Raw genomic sequence first — 20,499 nt, 5'->3', positions numbered from 1 at the left:
AGACGAGGTTATTTCATTCTTGACCGTGCGCAGGTAGGGTTGCCACCAGGCCGGTATTATACCGGCACGGCCGGTTATTTGCTCGCTCTGCCGGTTGCCGGTAGGAAGATGATACCGGCGGCCTTTTGCCGGTATTTGTGGCTCAACACCTTTCATAGGGGCTTTTACGGGGTTTTCCTTTCGACATTCCACTCCAGCTTGAATAAATTTGGAGCACAGACCCAACTCCGTAGTCACCAGTCGTTTTCTTAGTTATTAATTATTATTATCATTGTTGTCTCGAGCGAGTACGCTGGTTCCTTCTTTCTCTCTCTCTGTATACACTCCACCCCTCACCCACTTTCCCTTTCCCGCGAATACTTCCTCCTTTCCCTCTATTCCACCTCCTCTCCCTCAGCCGGTATTTTTCACTACGAAAGGTGGCAACCCTATGCGCAGGTGCGGTGCAAAGGGTGCCAGGGCAGAAACCAGCACGTTGAAACCAAAACTGCCACCTGGGCACCCAAGACCATTCCATTCCTAGGACAGTTTCCGCCATTCCAATTCCATTCCAAGCTCTGCTAAATCTGGAATGATTCCGGAATCATTCCAACTCCGCAACCCTGACGAGCACGGGCCGCATACTTCAGTCAGGCTTGAACCCAGCCTTCCACGCATTATCCCCCGGGCCGAGACCGAGAAATTTCTAGGCTTGCCTGTCAACCGCGGAGTAGCTCGGATATCAAAGTCGACTGCGGCAGACTAACAGACGTAGCCAGGCCATTGCTCAACCCGGGCTTGCAACTGGTGAGCGCCGTGATGCGGAGCAATCTCGACGTCGCACTCCCCTCGAAAGACGTTCGTGGTAACAGTTCCAAAAAACTTGCTTCGCGTCAGATAAAATTGCGTAGATACGGGAAAGTTGGTGGAGGAAGTTGATAGTGAAGAGGCCCGAGCGTGTGCAGAAACAGAGAAACGACACAAACGCAACAACTGCTTTCTTTCCGCTTGCGCTTCTCGAATTATTTCCGGAGGAGTGCAGCTGGCAACCCTGCACCTTTGCATTTGTTTCAAGGTTCCACTTGCAGCATTTCTGCACCAAACAGAGAAACCATCGATTGTGAAAGTTTCTTTATTCTAGGGACAAATCCCTCAAATCCTAGGCAGTGCTCTAAATGGTGAATCGAATGTTTCGAATCCACTAACCACATTTGTTTGTTTCTTTCGGAGTCCACCAAAGGCCTGATTGGTCACTGGGCGTTTACATTGCTCTGGACTGAAAGAGTTCAAGCAGGAACTGTTACATTACAAGTTTACAAGTAACACGTTCTTGCTTTCGATTGTTTCTTAGTTTTACGGAAAGAATTCAGACTCGAGAGTTTACGTTTTTCCTGGAGTCGAGGAACAACGCGTTAAATAAATTACGTTTTGGAATAAGTGTACAGGTACGTGTGCTCCTGAAAGTGAAATATTACGTAATTTGTTTCTCATTAAACAAAAATATCGAGTTCTGCTTCAAACCACTTTTCGGTACAAGCGTTTTTTACCCAGGCTTTTTAAACTCTGTTCTTTTTCTTTTTTTTTTTTTAAGGAGAGGATTCGTGGATTCACAGAACCTACCTTGGATTTGGAATCAGGAAATTTCTGGATTTGTCCCATTTCTAGTTTAGTTGCTCAGAGGTGCTTGGAGCGGATATGTTGCGACGTAGCTGACTCGAAGGAGTACGAGAATTGGCTCTTATACACCGCCTTACCACCAGGGTCAGATTGTGGACCTGGTTATCTGCGCTTTAGTTTTGCCCCCGGTGTGAAAAAATGTAAACCTAACCATGAGTGAATCATATTGAACAACTTTGTGACACAGTCTGCGCTTCTTCAGGCAACATATGTACAATGTGGAATGGCACGTGATTGTAATGTCTACAGAGAATCTGGCTAAGTGCGTGTGTGTCTGTCCGTGAGACGCACACAGTCTGGGTCTTTTGTTACAAAGATTTGACAAACAGTGCCCTGCGACGAGCACCAACCGGGAGCAGACGACGCAGCGATAGATACTGTGCAAGCGCATTGTCGTTCTTTCTTGGTCCTGTAATTGGATTTTTTTTTTTTTTTTCTTTGGGCTCACTCGGGTTTTGCTGAAGTAAATGAACATAAATGTCCGGAATAGGTGCAGCGAGTAAGTCGAGCAAACGATGGGCCCAGTAACGTGGTGGTTGAAAGCGAATGCACGTTTGGGGTTTTGGCGAAAATTGGAAAGCCGTTGCAGAGAGTGCCAAAAGCGTGTTACAATGACGACCGACTAGATTATAGCGAGGAGCCCACCTGCACAGTCCACTAGAGGCGCTACACATTGGCCAGAAAGATCATCATCATGATTGGACGATGGAAATTTGAATTTTGAACGCGTAGAGGCGGGCGTACGACAACCGTAGCAGACAACAGCAACAGCTGTGAAAACGCGTAGACTGATTAGTCTAATCAACTTTAGTTTTTCGTGTGGCATCCACCGCTTGTACAAAAATACTAAGGAAAGCAAAAATACGAGGTAAACAACAAGGTAAGCGCTGGGAAGGGGCCCATATGACACGGTCGCTAGGTCACCATAGCAACGTGTGTGTAGCGTGTTGCAAAACAATGAAAGCCTCGTTAGCAACATTCCTCATAGCATGAAGTTTGGATCAAGTAGTTTTCAGTGCTGCATCCATTTACAAACGCGGCAGGTGTCTCAGGATACCATAGGCTGGGTCAGGAACGCGGTCCAGACAGTCATATTCTTTTCAAGCCGAGTGGTGGCTGCACGGGTCAGGCATAGGGTTGCCACCAGGCCGGTATTATACCGGCACGGCCGGTTATTTGCTCGCTCTGTCGGTTGCCGGTAGGAAGGTGATACCGGCAGCCTTTTGCCGGTATTTGTGGCTCAATACCTTTCATAAGGGCTTTTACGGGGTTTTTCCTTCAACATTCCACTACAGCTTGAATAAATCTGGAGTACAGACAAAACTCCGCAGTCACCAGTCGTTTGCTTAGTTATTCATTATTATTATTATTCATTGTTATTATTATTATCATTGTTATTCATTACGTCTTGTGTTCGGAGGGTACAAGAGCAGTGGTTGTGCATAGCTGTTGGTGGTTGTGTCGAGCCAGCTAGAACGTTCCTCACCCACTTTCCCTTTCCCACGAGCCTTTCCTCATTTCCCTCTATTCCACCTCCTCTCCCTCAGCCGGTATTTTTCACTCCGAAAGGTGGCAACCCTAGTCAGGCACCTATTTCGTCACTTGCGCTGTACCCCCGGTAAAAAGGGTAAAACGGGCCGGCGTTTCTTGGGCGAAACAACAAACAACAGTGCCTAAAAACAACAACGAAACAACCGTGTCTGTGGGACAAAACCCCCGAGCCAGAGAGGAGGAGGAGGAGGAGGAGGAGGTGCGTGCGCAGCTGTGGAAAGGGGAGTGAGGGAGAGAGCAACAGCTGCTCGCATCTCATTTTCTCGCATGCCAATGATGGCATAGAGGGTAAAGATCTGTTCGCGCCTCGCGTGATACAAAAGCCTAGGCGCTTTATATCACGAGATGGGCCGCCCAAGGACAGTGCGGACGCCGGAAGAAGAGGAAGAGATGCGACAACGACAACTGGCCTGCAAGCGGGAAAACTCGCGACGGAGGAGAGCAGCGGCCGACTCTAGCGCTGCAGCGCGAGCGACGGAGCTGCGGCGCATACGACGCCAGGACCCGGCAGTGCGAGCTCACGAGAACGAGTTGAGAAGACGCCGGGAGGCCGCCAAGGCAAGGAAAAACGCTGGCGCCACAAAATATGTTCGCGCAAAAGTCTCGCGACAGCGCGCTTGGTGCCTGCTATTCAGTAAACATATCACAACGTTTGACCGTTTCGGAAAGTGTTAGGACATATGTCAGGCGTTTCGTCATCGTCAGCAAAATATGAGCTTTTGCTGAAAATCGCAACGTCTGCAATTCTTTTTTTTTTTTTTTCACATCACATTGCTTGCCTTTGATTTTACCCTTGATTTGGCAGCTGCCTTCGTCATAATGTTTTCGGAGAGTGCTTCGGATCTACTAAAACTCCCCTTTTTATCTCATGATCGTTCTTACTGTATCAGCTTCGAGAAAAATCCGGTATCATTTGTCAGGTTCAGCCTTTGTCCAACGACCCATCTCCCGAGCGTCATCGACATCGCATCATGTAAGTATCATCGAGTAAGTACGAAGACATAGAGGAACGATGTCAGCTCTGCAAGGATAAAGCACCGGAAAATATTAGGCATGTAATTCTCGAATGTGAGGGGTTGGGAACTCGACGATTGTGCTCGCTCGAAAATGCACTGGGTTTCACCGCAGACGACGGCGACGAACCGGAAACGGAAGTCAGGGAAACGAAAAGAAGACTAAGAAGTTGGTTTCAAAAGACACGACGATCTACCGGACAAGAGACTGTGACAACAGAGGCAGACTGAGTGGAAGAAACAGTGTATTCTTTGTAGTCTTGTGAACTTCTTATTTCTTACTGCATGTCCGCTCCGCCGGAGCTGGACCCTCGTTACAAAGAGGCCCGCCAGGGGTGCCAAACCATCCATCCATCCATCCATCCAGCGCTCGCAAATGTTGTCTAAAATAATCGAAACCTATCATTGCGCGCAGGGGTATACGGTGTAGCACGATCCTGTCGTTGCCTCTTTGCTGTGCCATCGAAGACTGCAGAAATTCTTCTAGATTGAACGAGCTGTGGAGCCGTCTGTTTCCGAAAGATGCAGTCACCTTCATCGCGGCAAGTGAAAGCTGGTGACTGCGGATGATCTCAGTTCGCTATCGATTTCCCTACAACTTGGATGCCCTGCAGAGGTGTGCGCGACCTTAGCTTCAACGGCTACAGAACGAATACGCAGGTGTAGCGTTCGCAAAAGAAGTTTCAAGCGTAGGAACAGTGTGATAGAATATGCCATGGCGGACGAAAGTGACATCGTCGGTGACAATTGCCGAAGCCACACCACATATTGTTTCTGGAGTTGCAGCTATACGTAAGCCAAGTCGTATATGTTTCAATGCGTTAGCATTAGAAGGATGGAAAACTGCCGACATACGTGCAGACAAGTAGTGTAGTACGGAGGAGGAGGGTAGTTAGGGGGAAAGGGAGAAAATACGTCACGGAGCGGAAGCCAACGCGGGAAATTCGAACTGTACGATGGAGTGCGCACCAAGTACGAGTGCGGGGCCAAGTAGGCGGCAGAAGAAAACCGAATGCGATCGACGGCGACGCGCTGCCGAGACCGAAGAGCAGCGAAAGCAACGCCTGTCTGCGGGCGCCGCGGCACAACGCCGAAAGCGCGCGATCGAGGCCGAGGAAGAACGAAAGCAGCGACTCGCGCGGCTCGCTGAAATGCGCCGCAAGAAGCGTCGGGCAGACGCCGAAGTTCGCGCGATGGAAGCGGCGGCAAAACGAGCTCGACGGGAGGCGAACCCAGGGCTTCGAGAGGCGGAGGCAGCAGCCAAGAGGGCTAAGCGTCAGGCGGAGAGGGAACGCCGACGGGTACGTTTCGGCGGCGGCGCAAAAAAAAAAGCGTTCGTAGAACACTTGGTTGAAAACAGTGATTTCCCCAGAAATTCACTACTGGGGGGGGGGGGGGGGTCATGCTTAGTGAAGGTTCCACTTACGGAATTTTTCTTAGACACGGAAATAATCGTGGCACAACGGTGACATATCAGCGCAGCTTTTTCTCGGTTTATTTGTACGTGTTATTACTTTAGAACACAGTACATTAGAATAGAGATTCATTGTGAACGGCATCTCAACCTCAAGATGCATAATCACACGGCCGACAAAGATAAGAGACTACCATCTTGTCAACGAACACCTAGCAATCAACGGTGAAAACCTTAGAATACCTCGCTTGGTTGAGTTGGGCGCAAATGACTCTCGATGATCCACATTGAGTTTGCGTGCCCGCACACATTTTTGCTCGTACATACGCGCAATATATGCACTGCACAGTCACTTTCAAATGATTTTGGACAAATATGTCGTACGATCATCTGCATGACTGTGGTCGTACAACCCAAGTTTGACAGTACAGGATGTAATTCGCTTCGCCGGACTCACTGCCAGAAAGTGCTGGTGGCCGAGCTGGGTGGGATCACCTGAGAAATTTAAGGGGGGTGTTGCAAAAATGGAGGGAGGGTGTACACCCCCCCTGAGGGGGGTGTAGGGAAATCCCTGGTTGAAAATCCCTTCGGGTCTGAATGCTTCGTGTGCAGGCGTCTTTGCCGCAATGACGACCGGAAAGTTTTTTCCAGCACGCAAAGAGCGAGTACATGAGAGCAAAAGAAGGAACCAAAGGCTTATGCTAATGCATTTCTATAGGATCTTCCTATAGTAATTATTTTTTCAAAACAGGTCTGCAGCTGAATTGCAAAGACTGTACACGGGGAGGCATAAAGTCTGAAGCTACTCTCGAGGCAGAAATGCGAAGCCGCACTTAAATGGGACAGCTGAGGAAAAAGGTGTTGGTATAACCTGGGCCTTTCTGATTTCCGTTCAGATGTGCTACCACTACACCCGTTGTGGTGTATCAGGAGGGTCCAGTTTCGGATCGTGGCGTCAGCACCTCTTTTCTGAGCTGTTTGATTTACTTGATCCTGGGCGTTGGAGGCTCACGTGTTTGTTTCATCCATGGTTGTTGGCCCACCTTGGCTAATCGTTTGTTGTTTAAACAGCTCGACGAATATTCTCCAATTATTACGCTCCGTGAAAGAACGTGCTCACGTGTATCCCTGGAACCGGGCTACGTCACAAAGCACTGCGTTCCAGGCAATGGAGGTGGGGGAGATTTCGCTCTCCTAGCCCTCACTGAGGCAAGCTGTAACCAGGGAGTGAACCGGTCACAGGAGCGTCACAGTGACCTCGATGAAAAGTACAGCACTGAAAACATAGGGCTCACATGAGATGAGACAGAGATGGCAGTGTGAAATCACACCTGACACAATCAGAGGACCTGTCATTGCTCGATCGTTGATGAGGCTTAAATATTGCGTTGATTGTAATTGTTTGTTCAGCCTCTGCAATTTACGTTCATTTCCTCATTACACAGTACAACAATATGATTGAAAGCTTTGTACCGAAGTGACGCACCAGAAACATATCCTTATCATGAAATCGTTCAGTATTTATCCGATGGTGTCGGAACTAGTCTCGAGTTTTGCTTTTGCAGGCTGTTTTTCGTGAATTGCTCGTTGATCATATGAATGTTGCATGATTTACATGGTTTCCAGTAATATCTGCAAACATGATAACTCCTGTGCAGCAGCGATGTATAAGGAGTGGTTTGATCACGTGCTACGAGTCGCTCAGGAGCAGGAGTGCCATCTTGTTTCCACACCACACCTGTACCATCCGCAGTTGAGGATTAAAGATGGCTTTCTGGATGATCGCTGTGGGATAGAGAAGCATGTATATGATTGTTGCGCGATAATCCATGTATTGCCCACCAGGGTGTGCCGAGGATGTCATGGTGAGCTCAAGGTTGTGAACCTTGATGAGCTGCTTGCAAGAGAAAGGGACATTTCACCCTTGCACAGTAGATGACATCGTGCGCTGAAGTGCGTGTGGCGCGGAAACAAGAAGCGTACTTAGTGAATCTGGTATCCTCAATGGATATACTTTCTCTGCACGCATATTTTCATGCCCGTCGCCAGTGATGCCCTTAATGTTGCACATTATGTTTCATTTGGATATGAAGGAGCACCCTTTATTGTCCAGGGTCATGTCAGACTGTTCTAATGGCAGCTAACCTTTGGCAAACACTGCTTCGTCACTCGCGCCTTAAGACTTTTTCATTATTCGTTGCAGAACGGCCTGCCTGTATCATCACCAGCTGCAGACGACGGGCTCGAAGCACGATCTGTTGGCACGCAAATATATCCGATCAGATGCTTCAAAAGCACACAGACATCTGAAGCATCCCGCTGTATGTACATGGTGTTACAATACATAATGGTACAATACAGGGTGCACGAGCTAACGCAGACTAAGAAAATTCCAGCCTTCTGCTAGGTGTTTGGCTGTAGCATGTAGCCGAGTGATTTGTAATTTAACTTGATAAGTTTGAAAAAATGGCTAGGAAGCAAGCGAGCTGGTGAAGATGATGCATAATGTAAAAAACCCCGAGACTAGGGAACACGAAGGGACAGACACAAACACGAAGGGTTTGTTTATTGTATCTTTATTAACCAAATTAACTGGGTAATTAAATATTTCACTAACGAGTCGAGCAATTGACTATAGTCGTGTTCGGCGCGAGAAAGAAAAGAAATATAGTCCGTCAGATCTCAAAATATTACTGCGCTGCAGATAGGATGGCTGGACGATCTATCCCATCATGCTTTCTGCTTCTGTATTGGCTGTTAAGACTTGCCATATTGAGACTACGCTGCGTGGTGGCACTGCAGTATTTCTCCTATTGCTTTCCCTTATCTCCAACGGGATATGTATTTGACTGACTAGATTTCTTTTCCTTCTTAAGTTGACTGCTACTATAGCTAGTTAATTAATAGACTAGATATGGTCGTTATTCCACCAGCTATGGGACAAACCCCTTGAGAGGAAAAACATGCTGGAAATTTTGCTCTACGTTGTTTGCGACAGCCTCTAGAGTCTCTCTTGAAATTGATAAGTGTGTTTCATTTTGAACTGCAGTAATGCTTCTACTGGACCGTGAACCAACACCATTGGCGGGCCTCTTTGCAGGGAGGGTCAAGCACGAAAGTGTCAGCGTGCCGGTAAGTTAGAAATCCTAAATGCTTCCTCGTCCCTTCTGGTGTATCTGCCTACCCCTCTATGTCCGTTGTTTGCTCAGTGCACTTGAAGATGGTTTACACTTCTAAAATGTGTTCAATTTCGGTGCATCGTGACCTAGTAGCATAACAGGAATGTGATTTCTCTCTGAGAGACTTACGGGTCCAAAGGTCCCTTCTGGTCGTAATTCCCATGAGGAGAGTAGTCTTAGATTATTTGTGGTCTTCCGTATCTATTAATCTGCTTTCATGCATTACCTTACTGACAGTTTCTCTTGCATGAAAGCATATGCGTATACGAAGAGGGGAGTCAAGTCCTGTAGATCACATAAACAAAATACAGAAGCCGACACTGAAGATTTTTGTTTAAGTTTAATTTGTACAAGCTTTCGCGTGGAGGTCCACGCTTCCTCAGGTACGCTTAACACCATAACGACACAATAACGACCATACCATACGCTTCCTGTACCTGAGGAAGCGTGGACCTCCACGCAAAAGCTTGTACAAATTAAACTTAAACAAAAATCTTCAGTGTCGGCTTCTGTATTTTGCATGAAAGCATGAAAAACCAACCCATTACACAGCCTCATTTGGTGTCCATTTACGGCCTCTAAGGGCCACGCGTCCTATTTCTCGTTGCTTCCATCCCAGAAATTCCCTCTTAGCTGCTGCAATGCATATTACCACATTTGCATATGTCAGTGCAGGAACCACAACCATTTTCCATAATTGCCTTACTACCTGTGTGTGATTGAAGCTCCATAATGCAACTCACCTAGATAACCCGTTACTCTTTGTCCGTAGTCTATGTTCATATTGTGGTACACCAATTTGTGTTATCTCTTACGTTGATGCCAAGGTACGCATATGAGTCCTGGTTTGGGGTGAGGGAGCCTTGTACGGTGAATTCTGTCGGGGGATGCTGTTCATTGAGTGTTGGAATTTCTGATTTTGTAGTACAGTTAAACCTCTGTATAACGAATGTGTAAATGCTGGCTCTTTCCTTCGTTAAATAGAGAAATTCATTAAATGGAATGCACAGAGTGAAAAAAAGATGGTCGCCACCACCACCTGAGCCGCGCGTACCGCAAAAATGGTAATTCTCATAAAACAGACGCCAAGCTATGCAGGGCACAATATATAAAGTTTTATTTATGACACAACTCTAGGTGATACGTAACTTACGTGCAATATCGCTTGAAACGTTCGCAGCTGTGGGTGATGCTTTCGTGGGGTTCTCCCGCACGCTCGCGTATCGATATTTCTCGGTTGGTCCACTTGCACTCATGACGGCTGACAAATGCACAAAGAGAAAATTCCGGAAAGAACGAGTGTACATCGATCGCCGTTGAATACCGACACACGGTATATACATACCGGTACCACGCTGACGCGTGCGCCAGTGGAACGTTGACCAGCTGCAGCATCATTACTGTTGGTGTCGACGTCAGAGGCTCCAACCGCAATCTCCTGTCATCGGCATCAACGAAAGCGAATTAGGCTTTGCAAAGGTTACCGGCAACCGTGCGTATCTACCATGACCTACTAGATTATAATGATCGTGTCATAATCGGCATCCCCTACAAGGAGCCTGTCCACACGATCCGCTAGGGGCGCTATTCATCGGCCCACGAGATGTACATCGTGATTGGACGATGGAAATTTGAATTTTGAATGCGCAGAAGGGCGGACACACGATTACCGTAGCAGACGACAGCAACATTTCCTGTGAAAACGTGTAGAATGATGACGATGATAATCAGCTACAGAAGAAAGCATCTCTCGTGGGACATGCACCGCTTGTACAAAAATACTAAGGTAAGCTGGAATACAAAGTATTGTAGATATTGAGGAAGCAATAACTGGGCCGAGGAGTGGCGCCACCGCTAGCCTCCAAATGCAGCGCTGGGAGGGGTTCCATACGATATGACCTATGACCTACTATAATCTAGTAGGTCATGGTGTATACATGCTCCTTGCCTGTCTACAGCTTGTGACAACCGCAGTAACCAACGCAGCGAAACCACAACAAAAACTTGTGCGAGGACAGTGGAGAGAGAAAGGTCTCTCCTCCTCCTCCTCCTGTTTGGGGTGAAAGGGAAAGACACATGCAGAAGGCTTTCGTTGCCCAGGGACTTCATTAAATAGAGCCGACCAAACGAATGTATTTCATTAAATCGAGCACAAAATTGCATTAGCGTCTATGGCAGGGGTTCTCAAACTGGCTTCCGCGGAGCACGGGGGTTCCGCGAAGGCCCGCCTGGGGTTCCCCGGGCAGCAAGGTGATACCACAAGTCCTGTACAAAAATTTGAAAATTATTCGAATTTTTCGAATTACTTTTGCGGTTGCTCCGCCTGTAGAGCAGACTTCGCCTAACGCGTGGGTGCATTGCGGGAAACCAACTTTACAGGCACACTGCATGCGTTGGTTCCCCAAAAATAGTTTTGTGTTTGCAAAACTTACAAGTTTTCTTGCTTAACAATGCAAAAATTCCATTGTGTTTTCTTCTTCATTGTGTATGTATGTGTGCATGAGTGCGGGGGTTCCTCCAGTTTGCCCTCAAATGTACGGGGGTTCCCTGGGTCCACAGAGTTTGAGAACCCCTGGTCTATGGGGATGTGTACGAGCGATGGAAGTTCTTCGTGAACGGAGGGTTTCGTTAAACCTACATTCGATATTGAGGGGTTGGACTGCATGAAATTGTCACCCTTTCTCTGTCTCCGATTCTCCACATTGATCCAACATCTCCTGCTGTTCTTCTCTTTGCTCCAACATCAGCTCGCAACTGAACTAACGCGTGATTCGTGCGAAATAGGGCGGCATGTTACAGCACGTCCTGACAAGCTACAGGGTCTTTCCCTATAAAAGTCCACCCCTGCTGGCATGCCGTGCTTGGCAATTGCTCATTGCAGGTGGCAAATTGTGTTGTCTATGTATAAAGCTCATAAGTACATTCAATCAAGGTAAATTTCGAAGTGATTGAGCACTGCAGCGCAAAGCTGTAGTTAGAACAGTCAAGATGGCGAAGTTGTGAACCCCAGTTGAGACGCTGTGGACAACAAGGGCTCTCTGGTTTGGAGAGTGTCTGTACGAAATTGTCGTGCTGGTGGAGAGCTGTCCAGAATTGAAAAGATCTTCCGCGCCGGACTTAATTTGTCGCATCAAGTTAGAGACGGCTGGATGATACTCAGCTGCTAGAGGCAGTGTGGATTTTTTGTTGGAGGATGCAGGGATAAGAATAGCCTACTTCGGGATAGCCACAACGCAGGTGGAAGCCCTCCCAGGGAGCGACGAAGGATAGCCACGAGGAATGAAAAATTACTCCATTTTGAATTCTGCGTCTTCACCACAAATGCGACACAGCCGTGAAAAGGGAGTAGAATCTTTCACATGTCTTGGCTGGCAGGAAGAGTAGGACAAGTAGTTGCGAGAGTCCATTTCTTTGTAAAAAATGCTTGTCCACAGTTTTGGGTGTGCAATGGGTAGGGTGAGATCAAGGAAGTTGACGGCGTCGTGCGAAGTCGTGGATGTGAATTTGATTGGTCGGGTGAAAGTGCAGATAAACTGTTGGAGCTTCGAAAGAGCGTAGAGAGAAGAGAGTGTAGTGGTAAAACAAATGTTCTCAAGACATTGCTCGAAAGATTGTCTTTGAGGTTTTTCGTGGGTTTTCTAGCAGACATCTGAGATGAATCTGTTCTTCCTGAAGTCGCCCCAGGATGCTTAGTAACCCCCACTCCATGTGCCCATGTTTGTACAGCGCTTATGGCCACAGTTGGTTCGTAGTGCTAACGCAGAATTGGAAAATAATCATTTTGGCCAAACTGCGTGTCACATCGCATGCTCAATGGATATATTTTGCCAATATTTTCCTTTATATATATTTCCTTAATATACAGGGTTATTCTAGCAAACGTTACACATTTTGACTGCACTGTAAAAATAGAAGGCTACATTTGGCCCATCCCAAACTTTGCAGACTGCTAGCCATTTATCTGAAGTTTCATTTGAATTTTTTGTAAGCGCTATGGTCATGTAGAAAGAAAATTAAAAATAAACCAAAATCTCGCCCCATGCATTTTCAATGGCCTATCGCACACAAACACCGCCATTTTTTCTTCTGTCTGCTTCACGTTCACATCACTTCACACAGGTAGCGCTGCCTACAACGATGTGACATTCAGATTCTGACGTTATGCACCAATCCTCTTGTTCCAGTCTTGTTCTGTATGCTGATGCCACCTGTGTGTTGTGAAATGAAAATGAAGCTCGCACAGCAGAAAAAGGCGGCTTTTGGGTGATATAGGCCATAGAAAATGTATAGAGTGAGATTTTGCTTGTTTTTTAATTTTTCTTCTACGGGACCATAATGCTCACAAAAAATTCCAACAAAACTTCAGACCAATGGCTACCAGTCCGCAAAGTTTGGTGTTGGACAAACCCCGTCTTCTATTTTTAAGATGCGATCAAAATGTGTAACGTTTGCGAGACTAACCCTGTAGATATTCAATAAGGATCAGAAGTGGAGGCAGTGCTTTTACGGGACAAGGTATAAAAAGGGGAGCTTCGTTAAAAACTAAGAGGGGGGTATTCGACGTTTCGACAGCGGCGCTGTCTTCAACAGGAATGGGGTATTATGGTGACGCGCGACAATTCCAAAGAATGAGAGGGGAATACGTACAAGGGGAGAGGGCAGCACACGTGCTTTGTCGAACAAAGGTAAAAGGGCACAGTGGATCACAGGCAGTCATGTTCTTCGCTGGAGGTCTATGATTTCCTGGGGTGACCAACTGGGGAGTCTGAAAGAGATACAAAAGAGTGTTTATGTCCTTAATATATATATATTTAAGGATATATTTTTAATAATATTTATAGGGGTGTGCGAATCCGAATATTTCAAGTCGAATCGAATATCGAATCGAATGGGGGAAAAAATTCCGAATACCGAATCGAATATCGAATATTTGTGCAAAATTTACAATATGTGACTTTCGCACTAAAAGTTTCCAATTTGTAGCCCATGGCTTTAGTGTAATTTTTCTGGCGTTAACTGTCACGAGAGAGACATGCACTTCTTCTGTTTAAAGCCCCTACTCTTTAATTTTACATGAGAGTGCTTCCTGCTTTTCAGGTGAGCCCACACTTACTGGAGTGGTTACCTTCATTTCAAAATTTTATGTCAGGCAGTAGCATGTTATACGGATGAGGCTGTGATTGTTTCAGACAACCACAGGCCATTTGTGAAACAAACGAATTGGCATCCTGCCTCAGTTTTGCCATGAACACCCTTTAGTTTCTTTGCACTCGTCCTAGGAAGTTGCACTACTGAAATTTTAGACGTAAAGGACATCTTTAAGACACCCTTCTTGTTCATGGGCTGTAGTCATTATTCGAGAGTCCTAACTTTTTAAAGGCAACCTCACAGACATCAAATCAAAGTTTCTCGTCGGCACTGCTAAACTGCATGTGGGAGGAGCGCCGCCCCTTCCACATAAAATGTCTACAAAACTAACTTTGGATAACGTTATCTTAAAGTAAACACCGTCCAGCCTGTGTTGGTCCTGCAGCAAGGGCAATTTCGTAAAGGAGGCTTCACCTAATGCATGGAAGCATAAGGTGAAGCCCACTTTCGGGTTGTGTCGTTCATATTCGTGGAATAATCGAATATTGAATAATCGATTCGCGAATCGAATAGTTCGAGCGTTTGATATTCGATTCGATTCGAGAATTCGAATATTCGCACACCCCTAAATATTTATAATATTTCAATTTCGATTTATTTCCTTGCGGTTGGGAGAACAGCAAAAAGCCAATGAGGTTTGACACCGGCTCCTCCCCCAAGTTCACTATTTACAGCAACAATACAGTAACAATCACAGCGTACAGAAAAAAAAAAGAGAGTGAGAGATACCAATATTGTAACAATAGCCAAATGAGAGTAAAATAAAGGGAAAGAAGAAATATAATACAAACAAATCAACTAACAGTTCAAAGTTGACTCAATTAACAGTTAAGTACCCAACATAAAGCGACAGAGCATTCCTTTTGACATCAACAATGGGTCTGGCGACGTCCCAACGTACTGATTAAAAATAAATGGTGACACATACGTCCATGACTGCTTGCCGTAGTTTGTTCGATGCAATATATATATATATTATTTAGATATTTTTAATAAGATTTTATATATATTAAAGATACATTTCCTGAATGTTGCCCATTATGTTCCAATGTCAGCTAACCTTTGGGAAGTGTTTCTCACTCGCACCTCAAACTCTCCCATTATTCATTGCAGAATGGCCAGCCTGCATCATCAACTGCAGACGCCAGCATTGAAGCCCGCTCTGTAGGCACCCAAATATATCCGCTCAGATGCTCCAAAAGCACACAGACATCGGAAGCATCCCGCCGTATGTACATAATGTTACGATACAATGTTACAATACTGGCTGTTAAGGCTCGTCATATGACACTACGCTGTGTGGTGGCGCTGGAGTATTTCTCCCGTCGCGCTATTACGGCCCCTTATCTCCAACGGCATATCTAGTTGACTGACTACATTTTTCTTTTCCTTCTTAGGCTGAACACTGCTACGGCTAGTTAGTTAATAGACTTGATACGGTCGTTATGCTCCCACTTCGGGACTGTAACAACCCCTTGAGAGGAAAAGAATGGGGAAAATTTTGCTCTACATTATTTGTAGGGCCTGACTTTTTAGGGTTAAACCCGTATCCGCCCGATATTTACCCCCCGAACGAAATCTGTAAAATTCGGGTTTAACCCGAATCTACCCGAAAACATCCGGGTCGCGTGGCACACTCATAAGCGTCCATTAAAATAAAGTTTGATAACATTGCTAAACATTAGTTCCATGTTAAGACAAATTTTTATTAAACAAAAAAAAATCACCCGAATACACCCGAATTCCTGCCGACAGAATATGCCGTAACGGGATTTAACCCGAGTTCACCCGAATTTTCAAATGAAAAATGTCACCCGATATTTACCCCCCGAATTTGGCCAAAAATAAAACCTGAAAAAGTCAGGCCCTAATTATTTGGGACGCCCTCTGGAGTGTTTTTGCGAAATTGACGCGCGTGTTCCGTTTTGAACTGCAGTAATGCTTCTACTGGATCGTGAAAATCCCCAGCACGTGTTGTGGAGCCACCGTGAGCCACTACTGGAGAGCTGTGGACACAATGCAGGCTCATCGTGAAGAAGGTACGACACTCGTTACGCTCTGGTCTAAACCTTGCCTCTAGAAAATCCTAGGTAATTTAATGCCATTTAGGCCTCTATCTTACACCAGCAATGGACAAGATGAAGAGAGAATTGGAAGAATTTATTCCTGAAAGGTGTTCAGAAATGCCTGAGGATTTCTGCTTATGAAGCATCATGAAACAATGTGACTTCTACACACAACTAACACAAAAAGTGTATCTGTGGGCCGATTTCACATAAGATTACTGAGGCAGATCCCATCCACGTCCTACATGTTGATTATTTTTCCATATTTAGAAGCTCATCGTATATGATGATACACAGTGTCAGATCGAATGATTTCTGCAGAATAGTTTTTGTGGGGGTAAAAAATTGAGAAACTTTGGCCCCGGAATCAAGTGTTTTCGCTTTGCTGTGTCTGCACGTGCATGTCTCCTGCGTTTGAAATGATATTCTTGCAAAATTTTGTCATTCGTTAGTATACACACAGGTAAGCTGGCCAAGCACAAAATTTCCACAAAATTTTGCGTGCAGGTGCAATACTCAGCAGTGTAAAAAATCGTGAACATTCGGCAGAGCGCAATCTTGTTCCAAATTGAACGCGTCATTTCTCTAAGTGTTGATGCGGTTTGTTGTTACAAAGTGGCATCGATTTAGTCAGATTTTAATGCCCTTTCATTCGGTGTATGTCCCACGCACATACTGTCTGCAGGTGTCTGCTGAAGCGAGCAAGAAGTTTGGTATCTTTAGAAGAAGAAAAAAGATTTTGCGTGACTGTTTCTCAAAAAAGCTTCCCCTTCGACCTTTTTCATAGTTTGCCAGGACGTGGTCCGCTGTTAGGCAGTTACTTTGCTGCAAAAAGGATTATGCTTCAAGATGCCCACACTGGCGTCAAAACGCGGCCCTACTCTGCGTCTGTGTTGTAATGGGAATGATGCCTGTCTGTCGATGTCCTTCTGTCTTGCAACAAAGGAAATGGACGACTCTGTGTGACCAAAAATAGCGGATTATGTATTTACCTTAATTTCACGCGTACATGTATAAGCCGCGCCGCAGATAAGCCACAGGACCCGATTTTAGGAACGATTTGAAAATTTTCTGGCAGATAACCCGCGGGCAATACGACGCGACTGATTTGTGGGACAAAGGAGACCATAGAGAAGGCCATCAACCCTGTGGTCCATACTCCGGGGTCTGCATGGTGTACAACAGAGGAGGTCAGTTCTAGCGTTCTACCAAGATTGGATTGTGCCCTTGTTGGGCGTTTTCATGGATCGAGGGGTCAGTGGTCTTCCAGACGACACGAATCACTGTCACTGCTTTAGTTAAAGCTGCTTGGGAAGGCATCAGGAAGATCATTCTACTCGAATGTGGGCCCGTCCCTGTTACGCATTGTTTGTGCGTTGGAAGGGCGGTGCTGTTCCAGAGACACTGTCGTCCCTTTCGATAAAACCGGTGTATGGGGAAAATACCGGAGAAAAATAGTCATCAGATAAGCCGCGGAGCACCTGTGAGAAAAAAAAATCGCGCACAAGCTGCGGCTAATATTCGTGAAATTACGGTACAAGGGTGCAGAGGAAGGAGCAACGAGGAGGAGGGAAAACGTCACTGGCAATGTCATTACAGTCTGCGCACTGATCGGGGCTGGTGCTTTCCACTTTTATTTTCCATTCCCCCCCAGTTCCTTTTGTGGAGCAGACAGCGTTCGTCTAAGCCAATCAGAGGGCTGTACCGTAATGACGCCAAAGCGACCCAGGCAGGTAGTTGAGGGCACAGTCACCATTGCGCGCAGTCGCAATTTTAAAAATTTAATTCTACGATATTTATGTGTCTGTCATATAAGTCACTTTGCATAGTGTACTATAGAGCCCTGCACGGGCCGACTTCTCCATCGAAAAATGGCCCGGCCCTACCCGGGCCCGGACCTTCATATTTTTATATGAAGGTCGGGCCGACCCGGCCCGGTGACCCAGCGAGTAGATCCCGGAATAGTATTTCCAGCCGCGACGGACGCGTTTCTGGCGATTATCAAACAAATTTATCAGTAAATTTATAAGGAGAGAAGACAAACATACAAGTGATGGCGGTTTAACACCATAACCGCACCAGACCAAATGAAATCCAGAACGTACGCGGGCATGGGCGTTATCGTTACACGGTCAAGATTTCGCGGAGGTATAGGATGCTGTCGACAAACTCCTCCTCCCAGTCCATACCCCTCTCACCAAGCTTTGCCAAGTGATTGTGAAATACGTGAGGAGTGACGAGCAATGTAAAGTGGCTTTCAGAATGTTCTAGAGGGTCGAATCATATGCCTAATGCAGTATGCCTTGCTTGCCTTTGCAAAATATGCACAGGAATGACGCAAGCGCATGATGATATGAACTAATGCATCTCCATTGTGTGGAATTAGCTGCGTGGCCCGGCCGGGCCTGACTCTCGGAAACATATTTGTCGGCCCGGGCCCGGCCTGGCCTGCGGTGCTAGCGTATTTTGTCGGCCCGGCCCGGAGCACACAGCCAATAACAAGCCTGGCTCGGCCCGCGGGCCGTGTCGGGGCCCCGTGCAGGGCTCTAGTGCACTATCCTAGGTGGGTTGACAGCTTGGTTAAAAAAAAAGGGTAGTAAATGAAGTGCGTACATGAGATGGTGTAGGTGCAAGCTAGCTGGTAGATAAACTCCATGTTATGTGAGCCTGAACGATGGACGAAAAACATTAAGCCATGGCTCTGCCGTCGTGTTTGTCTGACAGCATTAACTGGCTCATTGATGAACTTACCGTTGTCCCTCCTATCGAAGCGACGACTTTATTAGGACAACCACCATGTAGGTCTGCCCATGACTTTACAGGGTCATGTGACACTATGTAATCGCTAGATTGTGTATGCGTTTGGGTAATCAATGCAGCAATGACACAAAAAAAAGTTTTATGAAATCTCGGACATTATGAAATCTAAAACCCACTTACAAAGTAACTACGGAAGTAATTCATCACTCGGAATGTAATTAGGTGCGTGTAATTAATGTTTATTACGTTAACGTTAATTAACGTAAGTAACTTTGCAGGTCCGGTAATTCTTGTTTTCAAGTTTGGTGCAAAACCTGAAGAAGCCTTCTGAGGATACGCACGGATGGAATCTGTGCTGCTTCAACTCCAGTCACTGCACGGCTGAGATTCAGAGGAGCTACGTGGAAGAATAAACCTATCCTTTGAGGGGTCCACGATGAAGAGCGCCCTCGACGAGCATTCCAAAGTGGTCCTTTGCAGAGTGAAGACACCCTGCTGTAGTTAGATGCTTTACGAAAAATGTCAATGGCAGCCAGACGAGAGATTGCCTTTGTGATCTGGCAACATCGAGATATGCGAGCATCCACGCAATTTTGTGCAAGTCTTAGAGGGAGGGTCGGATGCAGAAACACTTTAATGAAACGGATACCACTATTTTTTGCGTCAGCTGACAGTATACCGTATCTTCTCGATTATAAGACAACCTTCTTATATTTGAATATGCGCGCCACAACGAGTTTAGCGGAAGGAGGTGACGCAATCGGCCAATAATGCGGCGTGACCGATATCGCGTGTTGCGGCATCAGCGCGATGCAAATACAGCAATACGGACACGATGTGTACGGCCGGGACTGCGTTCATTCTTCGTTCACTGTCATGGCGTCGGTCTCCGTCGTTTTCATGAAAAGTTAACACTTTCATAAATACGGCAACAATTTAGGTGTGACAAGGTGATTTCAAGTATTGAAAATAAATGTTACAAGGTGGCTTTGGCCAATTTTGGACACTTGGTGCAATGTGCCTGACGACGTTTGTCTAGCTTTTTGGACGGACCAGAGGGCAATGAGCTGTGCGCAGTTAGCAACGAAGAACACAGTAGCATAGAAAGTGACGATAAACAAACGATATATTGTGCATTGATTGCAATTGCTATTTTGCCTCCCAATCCCCGTTTACTTTTTTTTCCAAATTTGTGTACCCTAAACTCGGGGGTCATCTTATATTCGAGAAAATACGGTACTTGCCTAAGTTTTTCGCTCGAAAAGATAGGCGCTGCTTTCACATTGGCGGAGGCTCCAGCAGCAACAAGATCTGCACGACATTCTGCACAATGTGGGCTTGCGTTTTCTAGTCATGAGATCATCATAATCATGTTGAGGTCTATAGTACCTCAAATTTACTTCGTTGTATTCATCATCATAATCATGAACCTGCATGCTTTTTGTTGCCAATAACGGTGGAATGTTGCGTTTAAATTGATAACGAAAAAATGTGGGAGAAAAATTAACCCTATTTTTACCAGGAAGGTGATCCCAGATAGAAATGCAATGTAGTAGACATACAAATGTGACACAAGAAAAAAAAAGAAACTGTGGTGTAAAAATTTTATCATAGAAGACAACATTGTCAGCGTCATCCACAAAGACAAGATTGTGCCTTTGAAACAGGCCTTTGTATCGCAGCACACACATTGTGTTCGGTTGTGTTCCAGT

General features: G+C 46.0%; 1 protein-coding gene across 4 annotated transcripts in view; it reads left to right on the top strand.

Annotated features, from left to right (window-relative positions):
- Positions 1–19,488, top strand: part of LOC135375383 (THAP domain-containing protein 7-like) — a 35,648-nt gene extending 16,160 nt beyond the window's left edge. For 2 of the 4 annotated variants that reach the window (XM_064608100.1, XM_064608098.1), the window contains 5 exons: positions 7,838–7,955; positions 8,684–8,766; positions 15,075–15,189; positions 15,898–16,000; positions 19,066–19,488. In XM_064608100.1, coding sequence (XP_064464170.1) covers positions 7,838–7,955; positions 8,684–8,766; positions 15,075–15,189; positions 15,898–15,995 — 414 coding nt within the window. In that variant the 3' untranslated portion in view covers positions 15,996–16,000; positions 19,066–19,488. Of the gene's footprint in view, positions 1–5,096; positions 5,522–7,837; positions 7,956–8,683; positions 8,767–15,074; positions 15,190–15,897; positions 16,001–17,105; positions 18,118–19,065 lie in introns of those variants that run through there. The other 2 variants (XM_064608101.1, XM_064608099.1) reach the window with 2 other exon arrangements.
- Positions 19,489–20,499: the final 1,011 nt, after the last annotated feature.

Source organism: Ornithodoros turicata, unplaced genomic scaffold (genome assembly GCF_037126465.1).
Source record: "Ornithodoros turicata isolate Travis unplaced genomic scaffold, ASM3712646v1 ctg00000858.1, whole genome shotgun sequence".
NCBI classification, from domain to species: Eukaryota; Metazoa; Arthropoda; class Arachnida; order Ixodida; family Argasidae; genus Ornithodoros; species Ornithodoros turicata.
Note: the sequence above shows the minus strand (reverse complement) of the source record. Positions and strands in the feature narration are given on the sequence as shown.